The 22,899-nt window shown below is 43.0% G+C and overlaps 1 protein-coding gene and 1 long non-coding RNA gene across 5 annotated transcripts; one reads left to right on the plus strand and one right to left on the minus strand.

The window, feature by feature from the left end:
- Nucleotides 1-11,634, minus strand: LOC133899350 (pre-mRNA-processing factor 39-2). Of its 4 annotated transcripts, none has more exons than XM_062340335.1 (13): nt 11,406-11,634; nt 10,437-10,534; nt 10,022-10,251; nt 9,034-9,201; nt 7,908-8,103; nt 7,664-7,807; nt 7,249-7,401; nt 7,038-7,154; nt 6,351-6,428; nt 6,106-6,255; nt 2,931-4,819; nt 1,433-1,483; nt 1-1,281 (listed from the first exon to the last, which is right to left on the minus strand). In XM_062340335.1, the coding sequence occupies exons 1-13, from the start codon at nt 11,488-11,490 to the stop codon at nt 1,098-1,100; spliced, it is 3,543 nt and encodes a 1,180-aa protein (XP_062196319.1). In that variant the 5' UTR covers nt 11,491-11,634; the 3' UTR covers nt 1-1,097. The 4 variants fall into 4 exon arrangements, with proteins under 4 accessions (XP_062196319.1, XP_062196317.1, XP_062196318.1 ...); XM_062340333.1 differs by having other exon boundaries at nt 7,908-8,268; XM_062340334.1 differs by having other exon boundaries at nt 2,972-4,819; nt 7,908-8,268; nt 11,406-11,633.
- A 9,590-nt stretch (nt 11,635-21,224) lies between these two features.
- Nucleotides 21,225-22,409, plus strand: LOC133898238 (uncharacterized). Its single transcript, XR_009906217.1, has 2 exons — nt 21,225-21,662; nt 22,165-22,409. It is a non-coding gene; the product is annotated as an uncharacterized LOC133898238 (long non-coding RNA).
- Nucleotides 22,410-22,899: the final 490 nt, after the last annotated feature.

The raw sequence follows: 22,899 nt of genomic DNA on the forward strand, positions 1-22,899 counted from the left end.
TAAGCCAAAAACAACCAATACATAATAAAACAGAGCATGTAATATTTACAACTCCCGCAGTAACTAGGCTAAGCCTAAAAGTAGCAACTAGCAAGACCAACTCACTCGAAACAACTGCGGTATATGATTAAAATTACACAACAATTTGATTCAAAATCTCAAATCACTGGTAATGTTACCACCTATGTTGTTCACGCATTGCCAAGTACACAGATGCTGCGGTGAATACAGAAGCAAGCCAATAGTCCGACCTAGATAAAAAAAAAGTTCAAATATGTAACATCAGGTTAAGGGGAGTACTGCACATTTTCCAGCCCGGTTGCTATCTTTACGACACCATACTGTTCATGACGTATAGCAGAGTAGTCTTTTTTTTGGGCAGGCAGAGCAGTAACTCATAACTCATAGTAATTGATAAATTCCATATACGTATGGGCAACGGCAGGCAGGCATACACAGAATATATTCTAGACATCCATGCTTGAATGAGGTCGCAATTGAAATTTGAAATCTCCAACATATCACAATGCTCCTTTTCCAGTCATTTTGCTCATGATTAAGAACATATACAGAGTATATTCTAGATATCCATGCTTTAATGAGGTGGCAATTGAAATTCAGCTCTCCAACATATCACAATGCTCCTTTTCCAGTCATTTTGCTCATGATTAAGAATCTCATACCAAGCTGTCGATCATATATTTTGCATGATGGGATTCAACGGAAACTAGTTCTCGTTGTTCAAGTCACCTGGAGTTGAGGAATCTGCAATCTACTATAGGGTAATACCACCATAAGATTTGTTGAACGGAGCAATCCAAATGCAAGTGTTCAAGCTTCCACACCAGGGGCAATGGCAGCTCGTCATCGCCATTCTGACATAGCATAGTGTTAAGGTCTTCCAGCTCAGTCGGTTGAAAGTATGGATACATCCAGACCACCCAAGTTTGAGTCCTCGCTGAGACGAATTTGAATGTCTATTTTCTTCTTAATATAAAGCCGTCTAGTTCCTCCTAGGTTGGTCTTATTTTTTTTAAGGCCATCTACTGGCAGCAAGATAACAAATTGAATATGTGACCTTCCCTTTTTCAGTTTTCTTAAATATTTTGATCGATCCAAGTGCCAAATGGTACTGAGATCAATGGCTTGGAATTTTGTGATCTTTTAATAGAAGACATATGGATGACCCAAAATGATTCATTGATTTGAGCGCTGTGACTGTGGAGTTGACGGGTAGGATAACTCAGATTGTTCAACACTCCGCAGTTTGGAACCATCACTCTGCAAAAAAAGTAAATCAGGATCAAAAATCTGTGAAGGCAAAATTAATTTAACTTTTCTTACTGACAACCAAAATTGAGTATCAATAGAAAGGAAACAACATGATTCAAACTGTTTTAATCCACATGAACAGGTTGATATTGAATGTCACCTGTGATGTTTCAGATTGTTGGCCGTGCTCCATTTGCCGGTTCCTTCCATCCTGAAACAGGGACAATTTCTCAGAGCAAGATATAAATAAGCTTCTGCGCAGGCATGCACAGTTGACCATCAAGTCTTGCGTTAGACAACAACAAATCAATAAACCAAAAATCCAGCAAATACACTTCTCATTTGACACATGTTCATTTTGACAGCAAACAAACAAGAATACTGTAAATCTGACATCAGATTCCTGAGATGGTGCAATGCTCAAATCCTGATCGAAACTAGAACTATAACAAGCACTTGCTCAAACAAAGAACTTATCTTGCTTTATCTGTACACTGTACTCATGACAAATCTACTCTAGGCAAAAAAATCATAAACTAAAACATTGTAGCCAAATTTGGGGAACTCAAGAAGTTCTCCATTCTTGTCAATCAATTAATCAGTTCTCCAACGGATATGTCAAGGGCGACAAGAAATTACACCAAATGCAGACTCATCGATCAGTTTGTTCTCTACCAAACGTGTTTGTCAGGGCAGATGGACAGAATACATACTTGACAAGAGATGAGAGGGAGTGCAAGCAAGGGAGGCACAGCCGGCATCAACCCTTCTGTATCTTGTTGGTGTGATATTCTCTTCCGATATGCGAGTACTGACTGGACCCTCTGGAGGGAACACCTGAGCAGCAAGGACCCTCTGGAGGGAACACCTGAGCAGCAAGTGTGTTGCGGCTACTGAAAGGCACTTAGCATGAGGCTGGAGCATGGGAGTGGAGTAGGGTGGAGTGGCGCTGCCAGAGGGCGGGAGGTTCAGCTGTGTGGGATTGGGCAGAAGGGAAAAAAGGAGGCCACAAGGTACAGGATCTGCTCATCTACAATTGCGTCTTGCAAAGGTTTTGGACACTAAGGCGGGATGGTGTACGAGGGAGGTGGACGAGTGGTGGTGACCACAGTTGCAACCCTTGATAAGCGCACATTGGCGAGAAGTGGTGACTCCAAAATCCCTTCATGTTCACCATTTCTTGAAGCCCATTCCCTCCACACAAGGTGCGATAGGTCTGATGGTAGCCGTTGCAAGTTTGATGGCAACAACAGCAGCCCTGGAAGGCGTGGCAAGAACTGCAGCAACTACAACTGCTCTGTGGCAGGCTCAGCAGGCCCTAAGGCAGACACAGCCAGCTCTACGGCAAGTGCTGCGGCAGAGAGCACCACGGTATGCTATTCATCCTGGTCTGCCAATATGACCTTCAAGTGGGCAAGTGTGGCCATCGTTATGCAAATGATGGTGATCAATGATTATCTTATAGGTATTGGACCTTAATGTGTTGATCTCGGAAGTAGTGACCATCGTGTTGAATATTAGCAATTTATCTTATATTCATGACTAAATCAAATCAAAATGTGATTGATTTAATTTCAATTTAAGTATATAAGTATTACTGGGAATTCATTTAAACTTCAATTAAACATTGGCTATCACTCAAGTTAATGTGCTCATACCTGTCATGTTTCATCAGAATTTGGTACAATAAGATAAGTACCTGAGGATTTAACTTGTAATTTTGATCCTTGGGCCCTTGTTGGTTTTGTTGCTGTTGCAGGTACTGCTGCATCTGTTTTTGGATAAACTGTTGCTGCTGTTGCTGAAAAAGAACCATCTGCTGCTGTTGTTGCTGAAACAGTTGCTGTTGCTGCTGCTGAACCGAGTCTTGCTGTTGCTGTGGCATCTGCGATAGAAACTGTTGCTGCTGCAGATACTGTTGCTGAATTAGCTGCTGCTGCTGGGTATGCTGTTGTTGGTACATCTGCTGCTGCTGCTGCTGCATAACATACATCTGTTGTTGCTGCTGCTGGAAATAAAGAAGCTGTTGTTGCTGCAATTGTTGGCTTTGATGGTCCATTTGAGATGCTTGTTGCTGCTGTTTATTTTGCTCATGTTTAGTATCCACTGAAGAAGAATGATACTGACCCAGTTTTTTGTCAGGCTGTTGCTGAATTGGCAGTGCCTGTTGTAGTAGTTGTTGCTGCTGCTGCTGCACTTGTTGCTGCCAAAGGACCATCTGCTGGTCCAGTTGTTGTACCTGCTGCATGAAATTTTGCTGAAGATGCTCAGTTGGAAGCTGCTGCTGTTGCAGACTCTGCATCTGTTGATTGTGCTGAGCCTGCAGGTAATACAGCTGTTGCTGGTAATATTGCCACATCTGTGATGCATACCCTTGCATCATTTGGAGATACTGTTGGTTTCCCTGATTAGGTTGTGCAAAGAGTTGATCTTGAGTTTGTGAGGATGTTTGAACATTCTGAGGCATTGTAAAAGAAAGCCCTTGCTGCTGCATGTTTTGACCAGCCGAAGGAAGATTATTAGATTTGTGTGTTTGAGAATTAGCCACCTGGTGTTGAAGTTGAGCTTGAAAACACAGTGCATTCGTTTTTGTTTTCGCTAATTCTGAGCTGGAAGGTTTTGCACAGACTGCAAGTTGTTGTGGCTGTGAAGACTGAACATGGTCTCGACTCTCTTGACCAAGGGCACAGACTTCCCTACCACATTGAGTTGCATTTGGACTATCATCAGACCTCTCTGGGTTAGCATTACTGACAGACACATCATGCTCCGTGTCAATCTTTACCTGAAATTTCACAGGTTGCCTTTCCTCCAGCTCTGGAGATATTCGAGCTGGATTGGAAAAACTTCCTTCTTTGGGCATGCTTTCTCCAGATGGCGAATCAGATTTTGAGCATACTGTTTCTGGATGACCACTTGCAGATACCTCAATGACCTTGTCCTGAGAATCAATCTTAATGGAGCGAACAATTGCTTTGGAAGGAGAATCACAATCGCCTAGCTCAGCTTCAGGGGCTTCCTCACTTTGAGCCTGATGAGAATTTGCTTTCTTGTCATTTTGTTCCCGTAAACTTAAGTCTTGATTAGTCTCTTCTTTAGCAAGTGAATTCATTTGGTTCTGCATTCCAAGTTGCATTCCAGATTCGTCCAGGCTAAGTTGACTGTGAACCATGTCACTGTGTTCCTGAGCTGTCCTGCTGGCCTCATGATGCGAATCGACATTCTCTAGTGCTTTCTGCTCTTCTGCATCCCTGTGTCCTTTTCCTGATTCCGCAGTGTTCCTGTCCACTTGTGACTCAACCTCTTTATCAACTGTCAGAGAACAATTGTCAGTTTTGGACGATTGTTTCAATTTCCTTATACCTTCTAAAGGATGATCATGAGCAGCCATCAAAGGTTCTGTTCTTCTCCTCTTGATATTCTCCTGCAGGCTATTCCCAGTAGTATGATACTGCTGTGATATGTTCCTAGTGCTGTGAGGAAACAGTTTACTGTGCCGGGCCCACGCCTTTCTGAGTTCTTTAACACCCCCGTAAAGGTCAACAAACTGCGTGCAGGAAACCAAGTGAGACATGCAATATATCTTATAAAAGAGTCAAGTGACGAGAAGAGTTATGAATAATATGACAACTTTGTGTTCTCTCAGCATGGACAACAAAAGGAACAAACGAGAAGCAAATACTACAATTATTTCAAGTTATCCCAGCATGATACTTAAGATTTACCATTAAGGCCCTATTTGTTTTTTATTCTAATTATGGATTTTATCCCCAAAAGCAAAAGCAAAAACAAACGGTCACATTCTAAAAGCTAATTCTCACAATCCACAAACCAAGTTGTACTATGAAATCCCACAACCCACAATCTAGTGGGAAAGAGCTTCTCCACATAATTCAGATTGTGACAATCCAAAGCAAAAGCAAACAGGGCCTAAAAATATGTTTCAGTTATAGTTAAGATTCAACAGTCATAACCAGTGCAACAAGGGAACATCCATTAGCTTCAAAGATGATTTAAGTGCCCTAACAAGTATCTTGTCCAATCTGCAAGAACAATTTAGCACATGGCTCAGCCAAATGCTAATTACTCTTCCAGTCCCCAAAAAAAATCACATTTTTGTACCTTTAATGGTTCCTAACATTCGGTAAGCAGAGGGTTTCTGTTCTAGTTCCAGATCCACAAACCAACCAGTAAGATATTGCAGGCTACAGCTAGGTAGCGCCAATGGGTGGAAAGCTTCGGTCATGTACATCCATGTTAGCTCAAGGCTATTATGATTCAGTAAAATACACATGCACGAGATATACATCTTTTCAATCCCCCACACCAACACCAAAATAAACAAAGAAAAAGTGTATGCGCTTTATCATGGATCGTCTGATGGGCCACACCCAATGCTGCTATTCAAAGGTGCTCCTAATTTACCATTAATATCTAACTGTTAATAAATATTTCATGAAACTTATTCAATTTAAAATACACGGTTCATAAATTTCAAGCAGAGAGCAGGCAAAACAAAAGACAGCTTTATTTTATAAAATGATTAACAAAAGACAGCTTTAGGAATAAAATGTAAAATTTGACAGTGTGAACTTTTGCATCATGTATCACACATTTACATGTACCAATACGTATTGAAGAGGTGCATATCCTATGCACATCCCCATTTCATCCAAAGCCCCATCTGATTGGTGTTTGAAGTGAAGGAGTTGCACACTTGTGTGCATATATGGCAAGTGTGCAAACTGCAAATGCAACAGATACTCGTATACCCCCTACTAAAGAAACGTGCGATAAGGAACAAAATGCCATAACCATCAGAAACTCTCTAACCTCCAAAAACAACAGTGAGATATCTTCACGGTCCTCAGGGCTTAAAGCTGTAGATACATCAGATCCAGGAGTCACAGCATTAGAAATAACAGAATCAAGAAGAGGTATTTCTGTAGGTCCTCCATGCGTACTCATGAACTGTATGAATCCCTAAAAAGAAAAATAACCAAATAAACTTTACCAAGGCTTCTTTATGTACAGGAAAAGGCAAATAATGTAGGAACTGTGCACATTAAACTATGCACCTTAATCAATGGTTTACAGGGTGCCCGTTTTATTCCCTTGACAAAGACCTCTTTAGCTTCACCAATGCTACGACTTGCCTGTAGAGCATAACATGTCAGCCTAAAATAAAAGCAGGAACATGTAATGATAGGTAGATACAGATACTAGTCAATAAAGAATATAATACATAAAAACCATCAGTTTCTTGCATCTTACCAAAGAAGTAGATATAAATATTGTTATGCACATTGATAATGCATTTTTTCCTCGAACATGCAGGAGAGCTGCGGGTCATTTCATTAAAGAGAAAGAAGTAACAACAACACACCGACCACTCTTAAGAAAACAATGCGCCACAAACAAAAGAACAAAAAAACGACCAACAAAACAACAAGTACAAGGCACAAACTATCCAGCGAACAAGCTCCTGCATATATTACACAAAAATCAACACTTTCCTGCATCTTACCATAGAAGTAGAGAAAGACATTGTTATACACATTGATCATGCATATATTAATTTAATGTCGGCACATTACCAAGCATTGCAGATATACGAATACATGCTTGTCAGATATTGAACAACCTACAATCTGCACATTTATTTTCATGTAGCACCTGAAGGATGTCTTTGCAGAAAGCATGTATAGTAAAACTGAAATGGGCATAGCATACTTGATGTCAGTGGCAAAGTACTTTGTTCTTACCACGTATATAAATTGTGCAAAATTGCTGTACAGGTCCGGAAGTATATCTATGTTCTGTTTCTGCATGGCATCCTCAATTGCCGTCTCATATATCTCAGAAGCTGCTTTAGTATTTCCCTATGAACAATTTAACAGTATGTGAGGAAGATATTCAGACGAAGAGAAATAAGTGCATAATGCCACAAAAGTCACAACAATGTAGTGTGTATACCATGCGTTTTTCCATGTTGGCCAGCCTATTAATATTTGCATAAAAACCCGATGTGAAGTTACTGCTTGCTTTAACAAAAAGAGAGCGTGCAGCCTGTGCATCACCAATTTGCTCTTTAAACATTGCGTAATACATGCAGAAAGTTGGAACTCCCTGATTGGATGGAAAGCCAAAAGAGAGAAGAAAGAATGAGACTGAGATTGCTAGCAGTAAGAGCATGCTCTAAAATATAACAATAAATAAAGTTACAGCCCTTATTCAAGATAGGGAGGGGTAACACTGATTAAGTTAATTTCAAGAATGTATCCTTGGACCCATACCCAACCATGCACATAACACAGAAGCACATAAGGTCCTTACAGAAGCTTAAAACAATGGAAAAGTGTAGCAACCTAAGTACTTTGCCAAGCAATACCTTTACAAAACATGATGATGCTCGACCAAGAGCATAGTTTGCAATCTCTCGGCCACCTTTGGCATCGACATACTCAGCATAGCGGATCCAAAACTCCGAATAACTAGCACAAGGGATCAAACATCTCTCATAAAGTTTTACAGCCTGAAAATGAAAGGCAAGGACATAAGATGTAATCAGATGCTAGAATACAAGATGCAGCTTAGCCTGTTGCATAGAGAAACAACTGCAAGACGAAAAATACCCAGTCAAAATCCCCATTCTTCTCAACATAGTCAAGATACTGGTGCCAGTTTTCAAGTTGATCATCATCAAGTGGCTTGACATGGAAAAAAGGCCTTTTTATGGATGCCTCAAAGCAACAGATTTCTTTGTAAATTTTACTGGACCTTTGGTAGAGACGCTCCCCAACAGATAAGTACCGCTTCAATGCTTCAGGCCTAAGATGTCCACCTTTTTGGTCAAATAAGTCAGCAATTATAGTTGATATATCCAATTCAGAATCTTCAGCATCTATCGTTTCAGAAGTATGTATATTTTCTGATAATCTTTCAGCAACGCAACATGTCACCTCTTGTTCCAATAATGTTACCAACTTTCTAAAACTGGTACATTTGCAAGCCCGAGAAAGAAAACAAAATTGCATTAGTAAGCTTCAAACAATTTCTATTTTAGAAAACTTCGATGCACAGAGCCATGGACAGTTTTAGTATCAACATTTCCTAGGTATCCATTGCAATTATTCGTATGCAACTAAGGGCCTGCATAAATCTCTTGACCATCCTAGCAGATATTTTTGTAACCTTGCTTGGGAAGGTTAGCTTTTTGCTATGGTCTGCAAAAGATTCCTTTTGAACTTGAAGTAGAATAATTGGATCTCTCAACCATCCTAGCAAATGTTTTGAGTTTTGTAAGCAGAAACTGGGCATAGTTTAGCTAGTTGCCATTGTCTTCAAAACGTGGCTTTAGAAGTTGAAGTAGCCCAATTGAGCAAACATACCCTTGGCCAACACTAAGAGAAAATTAGCCCTAAATTGCAGGCAATTGAGATAAGGTGGGAGTTTAACGTCATATCTGCATCAGCTAACTTAAAATCAAGTTACTATTACAGAACCAAGTCATTGATCATACTGGTTATATGATTTACTCATGAAATCACGGTCACAACTTAACGAATAAAGAGGGTGCAGTCACCAGCAGTAAGAAGAGTAGAGGAACATGCATAACGACAATAACAGCAACAAGACCTTATGTTTCCTGCTAAGAATAATAGTGAGGACAGCCTGATTGGTGTGCCATAATTCTTTAAGTGCGCATGTTAAATCAAGGTGATACCCCCAACATTCACAAAGGAAGAGACTTTGATATACCTCTCATAATACTTGTGCAGCTTCTTTGTGGGAAATTTCACTGTGCTGATATAAATGGTCGCAAGCTGAACAAGCTGCTTCTGAGAATTTTCAAATTCTATGTACTTGTCCCACAGGTGATAGCACAAATAGTCCTTTCCGACAAGAAATAAAGCCCTCTCGAATAAACTGCCATATAAGAAAAAACATTAGTACATCAAGATGAACAGAAGTAACATGTGATAAAACTTGACAGTTAGCTGAACTGATCAGGGAAGGGTCAACAGGATACCAAAACGATCAAAGGTTGTTAATTCAACATTTTGAGCATGTATAACTTGCTGCAGGCAATATCCATATGGCATATTGAGAGAACACACATATTCATTTCAGTAGACTCCTTCCATTCACAATACAGGTTAAGTTTAGCAGGTACAGTTGTTTCACAATTTCAGCATACTCTTTTTGTTTCACAACATAGGTCAATTTTATTAGGTTATATTGTTTAAAAATATAAGTCGAACGAATCAAAGTGTATTCTGTGCACTTTCCACTCCAACCATTCAAAAAGGGGAATGTGAATGTTTATAATATTGTAATAAGGGTACCAGCACTATGCTTCTTTTTCCTGAGGTATTTGCTTCTTTAATCACTATGCTAAAAGTCTCTTTAGTTTGATCTGATGCTCATATTGGAAATCTAAGAAATGATCATCTTTTTCTAGTAATTTGGTCAGTCCTCGTTCTTTCTAACCCTAATCTTTCAAACTTCTCAGCTGGATAAAACTTGAAGGAATAAATAACAGAAAATCCATGGTAGTTGCTCCAGGAAATAATATCAGTTTCAAACCTTCAGAGCATACAAACTAATACACTATGTTAAGAACTGTTTATGAAGATCAAAAGGGTCTTCATATGCACATATACCAAAGGAGCATCAGAAGCATCAGAATTTTTACTTCAATATGTAAATAAAAAGACATCAATTATTACACTAATGTTTCTTTCACCTTCTGATGTGAGCAGGGTCTTCATATGCACATATACCAAAGCCACAGTAACTAATCCAAAGATCGATAGAATGAGGTACTGCTTGGACAGCTTGTTCATAAACCTCCACCACATCTCCTTTTGTGCATAATCGTGCCTTGTGAGCTGCGTACTTGATCCAGTAGCCGTAGCACAAAGGAAATTCCAATAAGAAGCTATGGTAGACCAAGCTAATAACATCTATGTCATCCTAAAAGAATGCAAACATCAGAAATCAGATGGATGCTTATAATATATTGACGCGGCATTCAAAAGCATTGAAAGAAAACATATCATTTCTTGGATTTCTGTACACGACTGTGTGAGATCACATGAGAAATAGGACCGGCAGTATTAAAGTAGAAAAATAAATTAAACCACGAAGATTCCACTTACTGATGATGTTTCCTCAGCAGCATTTATTAATGACACCCAAGCATCAAAATCGGTCGTGTTGCTATCACATAATAACCAAACTTTGTTCTTGAAAACATCTGGTATACAATAAAAGAACATGTCATGTCCAATGTATTGTTGAAATGCAAATACACCACCAACTGTCAGCAGAGAGACAGACAGAACTTTCATTCAATTCAGATTGGAAAAGAATACCAGCACAATATTTTTGACAACCTAATCCCAGGAAACAAGCAATAGCTAGTTATCATCATTACAGCTCCTCTGTTGCCAACTATGACCCATGATATTTCTCATTTGGTATGTATCTGACTGCAAGCTGTAAGTGAGAAAAAAGACCAAGTGGGGGTTTTGGAGGTTGAGCCCTCCTCCTTTTTTTAATTTCTCCTTTGGTTTTTATCTTACTGCAAGCTGCAAATGAGAAAAAAGACAAAGAGGAGGTTTCGGAGGGTGAGTCCTCTTTTTCGAGCAATTCGCGGGCGGGTGGGGTGGGGGGGGGGAGAATCCCCACCTACATTAATACTATTGATCGAAAGTGCTTAGTACAAGAGCATACAAGACGCAGAACTAGACCAGGTAACGAAACCCTAAAACCTACTTAAAGAGCTCACAGTGCTGAAGCATCATCCCCATTCAACCCACAAGCATCTGTACATCTTGAATTCCTAACCAAGAGGAACAAAACGGCACAACATCACCCACTGAAGGCAGTCTGACTCCCCTCTCAAACAGGTTAGTACCAAAATCCCATCACTCCTAGGTTTGGATGCATCAGTGTTAGCATAGCTCGTAGCACAGTCAAAATTTTGGGATTTGACCCAACAGTCTCGATTAAAACGGAGCCGGTGCCTTTAAGAGCCTTCAATTTAATTGAAATCCGCATCAACTTAAACTAATTCAATTCTCTCAAAAAGAAATAGGGGGGGAAAAACCAAGGGATATGCTCACCGAGCTGCGACGGCGGGTCCACAGCCGCCGCGACGTCCGACGCGAGAGGCACGGCCGACGCCGCGGCCTCCGGCTCCTGCTCCATCTCCGGCGTCTCCACGGTGCCGGCGCCGGTTTGGGGCGGTCCGAAGGCGGCGTGCGTGCTTGTTGGGTTCGAGTCTGACCCGAGCCTGTTATGGTTCCTGGCCCCTGCGGCCGATTGGATTGGAGCTCCGCTTGGAGCGTTTGCACCCGACAGAAATGCAGTGCATTGAGGGAAAACAATAATAGAAATGCATACTGCCTCGGCTCATTATATCAGAAGAAATAACGCGAAAGTCGAAACACAGGAATTTCATAGAAAGTATTCACGTGTTATTAGCGGGATCAAAGCTTCGTAGCCAGCGGCAGATCTTCACAGGACGGAAGGGGCTCGAGCCCTCTTGCCGTCCGCCATTCTCTTATACTCCCTAAACCTCCTCTCTCTCCATTTTTTTTTAAAAAAAAGAAGAAGAGGAAGATGAGATTGTAGTGGTGGAGAAGGAAGAAGATCAACCTTACTTCCATAACTTTACTCCTTCCACCAATGTTTGTAGCCACTCAAGATACGGAAATGCGCCTAACCTATCTAGTTCAAGTCCTACAATTTGGCGTTGATGTTCGCCAATTTTAAGAATATAAACATGTTTGAGAGGAAAGAAAAAAATCTATTTTTAATCTCTAGTTTAATTTTTATCCTTCAACTCCACCAAAAAAATCTTTCGTCCCCTAACATTTAAAACCGTCCGAAACTCGTTCATTGATCTATTTCAGAGTGATTTTGTACATGTGGCGCCACTCACTTGCATCTCGCGTGCCCTAACAATGCTGACTTAGCCTCTCACATATTATGACCCACTCAGCCTCTTCTTCTTCTCTCCCTCTCATTTCCCTCCTATACTCCATAGTAGCTGTCGCCATGAGGCATGGACGCACGTGTCGTATATCCGAGCCCGTGTTGTTGTTGTTGTCGTCGCTCGAACTACCCTACTGCTACTCGTGGAGGAAGACGAAGGGAGAGGCAGAAGCCCAGCCGCCGCTCTGGTCTGTGCCCTAGCCAAGACCGGCTACCTGCCTCCATCGCCAAAGAAGAGGACCAGAGCCCATACTGTGTCGAGGCCCTGGTCGCCAAGTCAGTCACGCTGCCCTGTTGGTTGGAGCCCACCGAGAAGGCGGCGGTGGCTACCTCAATGGAGACCGTGGCAAGATCATGGAATCACGCGCGCGATGATCACGCTCCAGGGTGACCTCGAGTGGCTATGGCTCGCCTTCCACCGCCATACATGCATCGCCGCCTCCAAGTTCAACCGAGCCGCTGGCCAAATCCTCCATGCCACCCCCTAAATCAGCCAGGCCCGAGCCACCAGGAGCTAGGGAAAGCGTCGCATCACCCTTCTCCGCCTTCCCCAAGCTCATCCCCATCAAATCCACACCGAATCATGCCCTACATCGCCAACGTTCTTCCCCTACTCCGATAGCTCCTCCACCACTCAGCCGTCAAACCGCCACCCTACCACTTCTCCAGCCCATCCTACTCGTGGTGAGCTTCCCCTGCCCTCAGTGAGGCTTTTGTGCGCCCTCTTTGCGGCTTGGCCGCAGCCGACGCGGCTCTCCACGAGGGCCGGCCACCGCTGCGCTACGGCGTCTGTCACCGGCCCCCTTTCGTCTGGGCCCGCCTGTCAGGATCTGGGCTACGAGGTTCACCATCGCGTGTTGTGGCTGTAGACATCACTGGCCCACCTTTGCCTCGCCGAAATCCGTCATCATTGAGCCGCTCTGCCGCTCCACACACACGTTGGCACGAGAGCTAGTCGGTCCAAGCTTGTTGACCGATCGCATGGGTCCTGGTCCCGTAGTCCATCTCAGTGGCTGATAGGTAACCCCCAATGTGGGAGAGGGTAAGTTAGCATGGCCATATTTCAAACGTGCGATCTCAGCAAGTATCAGATCCATTTGAGGTGGAGTAGAAACTATAGAGGAGAAAAAACAACGACGAAAACTCATATGGCAATGGCTGACGCCTGTCCTCAATCGAAGCTGCGGGCATGCGGAACACTTTGAAATTGTGGTCCTATGGAACGCAGAAAACTGGACTGTCTGGATGGAAGAAAACAAAAACAGGCAAATAACCAAATAGGCTAGGCAGGCAAGCATGTAGGTCACTTGATTTTTTATGAATTGGAGGAACCAGACCACCAGTGTCATACTGTGCGGACTACTAGGCCTAGCTGCTACTTTGAATCTAATTCTATCTGTTGTCGTGCAGACTGTTAGGCATATATACTATACATAAATACATAAAGAGGGACACCTCAGTTTTGAGGGCCCGGGGCGACCGCCCCGCTCGACCCCCCACAGGATGCTCGTCGTGGGAGGGGCGACGGCGGCTGAGGGGGCACTACGGCGCACCCCAGATCGGTCGGATCGGCAGACAAATTGGTTCCTCCACCGCGTGCAGCAGGGATTCAAGTCCCAGGTCGTCGTCGCGGTCGCCCATGGAGACGAGCAGTGAGAGTTGCCCCCAATTATTTTCTGTTCATGCTTAGGGTTGTTTTGCTTCTGAAATTTCTGGTTCAATTACATATGTAGGCGCCAAATTGCTGCAAATATACTTGAGGCAACCACATTACGATGACTACCTTGTAAAGACTGGATTGCTGGCCGTGTAATCCACTTGGAGATGTCGTAGCTGACCTCCCGAAGCGGCAGTCGGCCTTTAAGATGCAATTATTTTGGTTGTAAGCTGAGAGGTTTGAGCTGCTCGGCACACACTAGAATGTAATATGCAAATTAATGGAAGCTTTTGCCTCTCAATTTGCCAAGTTATGCATTGAAAATTGGAGTGTTCTATCTTTTGCCTCTCTCCCTGCTTGTTCTTGTAAAACTGATGCTTCATTCATTCAAGTAAGGGAGGTGGGACTTGGGATCCATATGTCAAATGACTCTGACCAAATCCTCTGGTCCTATCACATTGAAGCAAAAGCCTCTCATGTTGAATCCCCTTTAGCATTAAGTTTGCATTGCATAATGTGATGCATCACAGAAACGAAAAATGACATGATGCACCCATACATTGCAGACTGATAAACCACAATGCATTGCATGAGCTCAACTTCGCATTTCATGAAAAATTCAGTATACTCAAGTTTGCATTGCATAATGTGATGCATCACAGGAACAAAAAAAATGGCATGATGTACCCATACATTGCATACTATGATCAACCACAATGTACTGCATGAACCAATAAGCACAATTGTTCAATAGATAAAAGAGACCTTTCTGCACCTAGGTTAATGAATCCGAGACTGGCATGACCGAAGTCAAAACCTGGGTACACAACTGACAAATATTTCCACACTCGACAAGTTAGTGGGCATAGGCCGACAACAACAACTATATCCCACTCGATTGGCCAGTGCGCGTAGGCCCTCATTTACCGGTAACAATACTATAACAACTGACATATCATCTTTTCATATATCCTACCTCCATAAATCATCTTTTCATTGAGGGGATGTTATCCTCCCGAAGACACGCTAATGGGTGATACTTGGTTAAGCCTGACTTAATCGAGTCTGTGATTAATGCGCTTGTTATGCCACTAGATATTCAATCACAGGTCTTTTTGTTTTTTTTTAACTTAACCAAGCAAGCAAGCAAGCAAAGAGATACTAGTAAGGCATTCAAGGACAAGCATAACACACATCGTCTCACTAGCACTCACCATGTTTATTGATCTTGTTGCATAGTCATTAGTCATGATTCACGGAGTTCTCTAACTTGGTTTTCTATAGTACTGTGATCATGCAAGTGATAGTCATTTAATAAGTCCAAAGCCTCAATTTGAAAATAGCTTTTCAACATGAGAAAGGATGAGATACTTGCCTGGAACAAGAAAATTGTTGGAGTGCTGGATATCAGACTGGGTCTAAAACTTCGAGTTTGTTCCAAAGCTTGCAAACAATCGAATCAAATGATTCGATAAGAGCAATGCTCACTTAAGATATACTTATCTTAAAGAACTAGTGATTACAGAAACTAGGTCAATGCACTTAACCCAACTCCTGATCCATGCTCTAAAAGGTCTCCCTCTTACTATGGTAGAAGCATCTAGTTATTTGTGGAAACATGAGTTGAAAACAATCTATTAAACCTCCTTATCCTATTTTTCTAACATTTATTATTAGTTAGAAAAATAGTTTCATATTTATCAATCAAGTTAAATTGATTTTCAGAATAAAAAATATTCTGGTTGGAAATAATAGGTAAAGGAAATCTTAGCCCAAAAAGGCCCAATGTGGCTTCACCCATCTAGGCCCAAGCCCAGCCATGACCTTGGCCCTAACCCAGCCCGGCTTGACCCCTTCTTCTTCTGGCCTGGATCGGCCCACCTGACCTCTCCTTCTTCTCCCCTTTCTTGCCACGGCCCACCTACCCTCCTCTTCTCTCTAGCCTTGGCCTCCTTCACCTCCATCTTGGCTCGGCCCACCCGATCACGACTCCTTTCCATGGCCTCCCTCGGTCGGTGTCCAGCCCTCGGTAGGTTTAGCAAAGGAAGTTGGACAAGAAAATGTTGATTAACAAAAAGTGTTGACTCAACAAAAAATATCAAGTCAACAAGAAACAAAAAATGTTTTTCAATAAAAAATGCTGAGTCAACACTTACCAAAAAATGTTTTATAAGAAATTGCAGGAAAAATTGATGACAGGAAATGGCGGGAACCCTCCTCCACATCAAAAGAGACAAGTTTTAATTTAATTTGAATTTATCATAGACAAAATTAAAGGGAGACGGCTATTACGAATCCATACTTCCGGAACTAATACATTTATATAGAAATTCTGTTAATTACATCTCATTAGAGAGAACCCCTATTAGGAATTCCAACATGAGAAACATAAAATAAAGATTACAACATATGTCTATTACAAAACTATAAAAGAAAAGATCTTCGATCTTGGCGTTGATGAAGAATGCTTGACTTCTTGGAGAGAACTCAGTGTTTTCCATGTCATTGTTAGCATAACAAAGTATTCCTTGTCGAGGAACCCATGCATGCAGCATTCCTGGAGGTCTATGCATAGTTTGTTAATGTTCTAGCACCTTGTATTAGCACTAGTATGCATATGTCTACGAATATCGGTCGCCTGCATGTAGTGTGACCAGATTCGACACTACGTGAAAAAACACCAAGAGTGACGGGTCATAACGGACATGGGTGACGGGTCCCACACCCGTCACCCCGAATGCGTCGCTGATGACTAGTCATTGGTGATAATTTGTTGTGTGTAATTTAATATTACAAATTTGATATTAATATTTCAAATTTAATATATACAAATTCAAATTTAAATTTAATATTACAAATTCAAATAACTTGAAACCTAAAACTCAAATTTGACATTAATATTACAAATTTGACACTCAAATTCAAATTCGTCGTTTTCGTGCTTTCTTGACATGGATCCCTTCGTTATGGTCGGAGCGCAGGTATGGAGTTTCTTCGGTCGGCGAAAGGTGTGGTACGATTGTAGTGGCAAAAGGGGGATTTCATCGAATTGATTGAACTCATTCTCATCAACGACGTTTGCAACTCCGACGATGTGTCTTTTCTCATCAACGACGTTTGACCCCTTCTCCGGCACCACATGCTTCCCAGGAGCCTTCCCCGACCGTCGATTTCAACTTCCCGTCGCCGCAGTCGCGAGTTCATCGAATCCGACCTCCGCCGTCCGCTGTTGCCGTCGCCGACCACCGTCAGGACTTCCCCGGCCGTCGACAAGCCCTCGGTGAGAACCCCCGCTCCCTCCCCGTTTGTTTGCACCGTTTCCCGTAGCATTTGGTAGCCCGTAGCGCATTTTAGTGCGTCTCCGGCGAGATTCCGACAAAGCCCGAGGCAGCGCCGCCGACCTCCGGTCGCGTCGGCCGTCGATTCTCCCCAACCAGCCTCGACCGTCCGATCGTCTGTGAGTGGCCCAGATTAGAATGCCCCGTACCCTTTCACCAACCAGTAGGAAACCACCACGTGTCCTCTTTAGCCTAGTCGGATTAAGTGATCCACGTCAGCGCCACGTGCCGCCGCATGTTAGCCATGTCAGCCTCTGAGCCCAATCAGCCTGCTGACGCATTAAATGGATTTTTCAGTACGAAAATAATTCCTTAATTCCCAAAAAATAGGTAAACTTACATTTAGGCTCCTAGACTTCTCTGTTTTCACAAAAATACCCCTAGATAGTTCTATTTTATGCTTTTAAGCCCCTGAACTTTTGGATAATTGCATATAGGTCTCTGAACTTTTCATATAAGTCCCTAGAGCCTTCTGTATTCACAAATTAGTCTATGTAATCTTTCAGAAAAGCCCCTGTAGAGTAAAACTAGCATAACTTTTTCATACGAGCTCCGATTTAGGTGATTTTCATGCTCCCGAGATCGTAGCAGCGTGTACTGTCTTTTAGTAGCCTTTTTAGAGTTATTTGCCCCTATTTTGTGTGATGTACTTAGCTGTTATGTTGGTTTACTTTCCGGTGTGCGCTTTGGCTTTAGGACACGAGCAGTGTGTCAGCCTTCAAGACCAAGCATTTGAAGACTTCGAGCAACCTGCATTTGAAGGCAAGTGCTCTTGAGCACTTTGATACGATTGTAGTTTTACTTTCCTTAGCTGCATGCTTGTTTAAATATGGAATCCCATGAGTAGGGTTTTACTAGAATTTATGTGACAATTTCTTGTAGCCTCTGTTGGGTCATGGGACATGAAATGGGTAGCTATGCTAGTGCAGTCAGGGTTGGAGTAAATATTAATTTTGACTAATATCTATGAAACAAGAATTTGGGGTATGGTAATCTTGTAGTAACTTGGAATAGGGATCCCAACTGGATGGCTAGTATGAGGTGGAGCTACACAGCAGGGATTGTGTATGTTCCTGTGTGAGATCCTAAGGACCGGTTTGTGAAGCCTGTTATCCGGCATAACAGCACAACCATGAGGCCTATATGAGTATGGCCTGACCAAGTAATTAGTGCCCTTCATATTCTGTACGCACCAATGGTCGGTTAAGTGGCACAAGAGGGGGCCTCTGCAGTGGATGGAATTCCTGTTAGCGATGAAACCTTAGTGGATGCTTATAGATTTGAAGGCGCTTTGTAACGGTCTTGTAGTGAGACCCCAGCTCTACACCCCGGAAGTGTAAAGCAAAACAGGAATCACGACTCGTGAGTAAAGTGTGCAAACTCTGCAGAGTAATAAAACTGATCGATCAACCGTGCTCGCGGTTACGAGCGGGCTTGGACTTCTTCATAATTAGTGGGGATTCTGAAGGGTTGGTTTGGGTAGTCGGGTGGTGGAACTCCCGATGAGTCGGTAGCTAGATATGGGATATCTAGTGAGTCTGGTAGTCAGATGGAGTCCGATGTGCTGTGTTCTTTATCTGTTGGAGTCATAATCTAGTAAATAGGTTGCTAAGTCTTTTGAGTCTTGTTTAGTTGGGCTTAGTCGCAGTTATCCCGAGTCAAGCTTTTTCTTGTCATAAGCCTGCATGTCATATTTTTTTTTCACACTTGCTGAGTACTCTGTGTACTCACGCTTGCCTTCTCCTAAACTTCCGAATGCTGCTCAGAAGGTGAAGCTTTCGAAGACTTCTCGGACGATGATGCTGAATTCTAGAAGGAGGAAGGCGTCGCTTTGAAGACCATATCATAGACTGGTGTTTCCCCCGGACAACGCATGTGGATGGATGGGAGTCCTGCTGCCGCTTGAAGATCTATTAGTGTTTTCTTTTAGACACGTAGGTTTTTTGTAAGGAATGTTTTCGTTAATATTGACACAGTTTATGTTATCACTGATGATATCACTATATATATATGAAAACTTGATCCTGTATACATGTAAAATATATCTAGTTATTTTTTTAAAAACTAGGTGTGACAACCTGACAATTAAAAACTCAATTTGACGTCAAGAGGTATCACATTTCTATAGTATGGAGCCCAAGAGGAAAGGACTCGCTTCCAATCACATCGCGCAACTATAGGAGGCCCGTACAATAGGAAAATGTCGTGATTTACGACATGTAAGGCCCTCCTTTATTTGGGGTTCACGATTCCCAAGGAAAAATCTATTCCCAAGGAAAAATCTCAAAAGGGAAGTTATGAGAAGTTTCATGTAGGCTCACCTATACGTCCAGCCAAGCAATTCAGCCATTCCCACAAAAGAAAGAAGAAATGGCGTCCCAGTTTTAGAAGCGTGCGTTGCCAATTCCCGATGCCCAATGTGAAGGCCATCAAACTTTCGCAGGGCAACTATGCCAACTAAAATGTGATGGAATGCAAGTGAAATTTACTAATCTGATTGGCGCGCTTATGTCGCGTCTATTTTTATTTTGCTGTATAAAGCACGATAAAAAAAACTAAAAAATAAACTATAAAAGCACGAATACGTTTGGTGTCGAACACCCTATTCAACTCTCCAGATCTAATCCAACGTCTCCGCTCCCTCCCACCGTGTTCTGCTCGATCTGTCTCCTGCCTCGTCCTCCCACCTAATAAAAAACCGAAAAATACCTACATCCCACCTACACCTAATAAAAAACCGAAACAAAACCGTGAAAAAAACGACCAAACCCGATACCCTAAACCGCCCCCCCCACACCCCACACGCGCCGCCTCCGCCTCTCTCATCCACCCCCTCCGCCCTCCCCCCTCCTGATCCCGGATCCGCCATCACCCCCACCACACCCCCAATCGCGTCCGGCGGCGAACCCAGACAAGCTACACGGCTGCGGCGGCCGACCGCGTGCGTGGTCCCCGGGCCGCTGCGGCGGCCAACCGCGTGCGTGGTCCCCGAGCCGCTGCGGCGGCGGCCCTTGCCGGCGCGTGGCACGCCACCGTGGGCTAAGCGGTAGCTCCAGGACCCGTCGATGGCGTAGCTGGTTAGGGTTTGGAAGCCGGCAATGGAGGTGCAGTGGCTCGCCGAGTACCCGTACCAGAGCTCCGACAAGCGGTCCCAGCTTGTCTGGGATGTCGCGCCCACGCTGTTCCAGCCCCCCAAGGTATCGTGCTCGCGTTGTTTGCCGTCTCGATCGGTTACTAGGTGTGGGGTTGCAGTGGTCGTTTTGGCTAGATCTAGGTGTGGGTTTCGCTAGATTCGAATCCCGTGGGCTCGATCAGGTCATGGAGCTCGGAGAATTGCGGATCCGTGGTGTGGTTGCTGCGGATCATCGAGGAGATTTGGTGAATTGGTGGTCTATATGGTCCCGCACTGATGCCCTGCTCCGCCCCTGCGATGCACTACTCTGCGCCGATGCTTTGGTGAGGAACTGCTCCGCGCTGCGCTGCCCTGCTGATCCACCACCACCACAACGCCCTGCTCCGCTGCGCGATTACTCCCTGCTCCCCCTGGCGATCCACCACCGCGCTGATGCCCTGTTTTGCTTGCACGCTGACGCCCTGCACCACCAGCTCGATGACGCCCCTACTGCCCTGCTGAGCCACCATCGTGCTGCCCATCGGTTAGCCCGTTCACTTGCGCCTCCATCTGAATTTCTGCTGCATCAACGCCCTGCTTCGCACGAACTCCGTGGTCTGCCCATGCGTCGTCGCCTTCATCTGTTCCTCCGCAGTACCAACCTAGCTGCCACGCCTCTGTCTCCACTTGACGGCACCTCCTCCGTTACAGGCACCTCTGCCTAATCATCCCCTTTTCTTGATTAGTTTCTTGATAGTGTCAATTTTCACATTCTTGTATGAAGAGGTTCTGAAAGCAATCACAGGGTGCAACCAGCTCAGTGTCTGGATGGTTCTTGTGCTCATCGACGAGAAGTGAATAATGCAACATGTTGGTAAGTTGTCCCTCCCAGCGGCCTTGATAAAAGCCAGCTCGTACCCTTGTTCTTTTGGCCTGATTTCTAGATGGGGGAGGTGCTCGAGTCTCTCATTTTATATGCATTTTGCACTAAGAATGATTGTGTTCTACAACCTTTGATTGGTTACTGGATTTTTGCTTGTCCAGTTTTGGAGCTTTGGCGATGAAGACGTGAAGGTGGTGGCTCGGATCAGATCCTTTCAATAGTGCTACAACGCTTGCTCTTGGTCTCACCACCCGAAGGAACAAGCAGCGGTGATGCGCGACCACGAGCCAGCATTGGTGAACCAAGTCATGGCATTGTTGCAGGGTATGGGGTGCCATCAACTGGTGACGATGACCTCCAGCTGGTTACATGTTCGATGAAATGATTGAATAGGTTCATGTTTCTTCTATTTTCCAATTTTACATTATGTTCCATAAACTTTGGTTTATCAGAAATGCTGCCTCAGTGATCAGTTTGAAACAATCTACCATGACATTCTAGCAATAGCTACATCCTGCAAGTTATGCAGTTGTCTAAAATTACAGAGACCTGCAGATATATGCATGCACAATAATTAGTATTTTTCGCATTGATGGAGAGTGTCATTTGTCCTTTCATAGTGATTTTTGACATTGATAAGTCATTCCGATTCTTGCTGAGAAGATGGTAATCAATTGAGAGAGTGCTCATGGTGATCTTACGTGCGTGATGAGATGTAGACTCCCGCGTATTTTTGCAATAAGGTGGTCTGATGGATGCAATGTGGTCTAATTTTTGGGACTCTTGTATATTAATATTTCATGGGTTTTAGTTTCAGGCCTATGAGTATTAGAATTTTACATCAAATTTATTTTCTGGTTCCTAAATCTGAATATCTATTAACTTTCACGTCCAGGTTGCCGTCATCTATCAATTTGTATGGAGGGATGCACAACCAACCAGTGAGGCATTTTGTGCATTTCTATGGTTTCCCCTTTTCGATTTATAGATATTCTATAGAGACAACAAAAGCAAAATTAATTGCTTATTGGTAGCTGCATCCCCTCATTTTTCAACTCATTTTTATTTGTGCACTGGGAATTTGTTATTGTGGAGAAAGGTTTTAAGATATTATTTGTGGCTGAGAATGGTAGTCTGATACATGGTCATCTCAATGCAATGCAATTTTTTCTTAAGCAAGTTGTTTGATGACAATATGTGTTTTATCTTGGAGTAGACAAAGAACATAACATCCCTGCTACTGTGAACTCGCAACTAATGTTTTGGTGGAACATACTATATACAACATAACAAAGGCTAAAATATTGATAGGGAAAAACCATTGGTTTCAACCATTAGGTTTGGTTTTTAATATACAATATCCTTATTATCCATCTGCTCGCTACCGAAAAATATGGTAATCTTCCAGAAGGAAAATCGTTATCACAATAAATGATACATGAGTTATTTGGGCTAGGAACCTAGAATTTTTTAGTTCATGAAGTTTTTTTTCTATAAAAATGTCTTAATCTATTTCCCAACCTTGCATGGAGGCATGGAGCACATGTTGCAGGTAAGACACCACAAGAAACCAGACTAACACTGTTGATGGCAGGTAATAAGTAGTAACTGATAAACTGTGCTCTCTTGG

This window comes from Phragmites australis, chromosome 18 (assembly GCF_958298935.1).
Source record: "Phragmites australis chromosome 18, lpPhrAust1.1, whole genome shotgun sequence".
NCBI lineage: Eukaryota > Viridiplantae > Streptophyta > Magnoliopsida > Poales > Poaceae > Phragmites > Phragmites australis.

What these genes read in the sequence shown, in the direction of transcription:
- LOC133899350 (XM_062340333.1), bottom strand. Translation starts at nt 11,490, where the DNA reads ATGGAGCAGGAGCCGGAGGCCGCGGCGTCGGCCGTGCCTCTCGCGTCG. An exon ending in CATCATCATGTTTTGTAAAG is followed by an intron (nt 7,402 to 7,663) that starts GTATTGCTTGGC and finishes CCATCCAATCAG; the next exon opens with GGAGTTCCAACTTTCTGCAT. An exon ending in ATTCTGATGAAACATGACAG is followed by an intron (nt 1,484 to 2,930) that starts GTATGAGCACAT and finishes TCCCTGTTTCAG; the next exon opens with GATGGAAGGAACCGGCAAAT.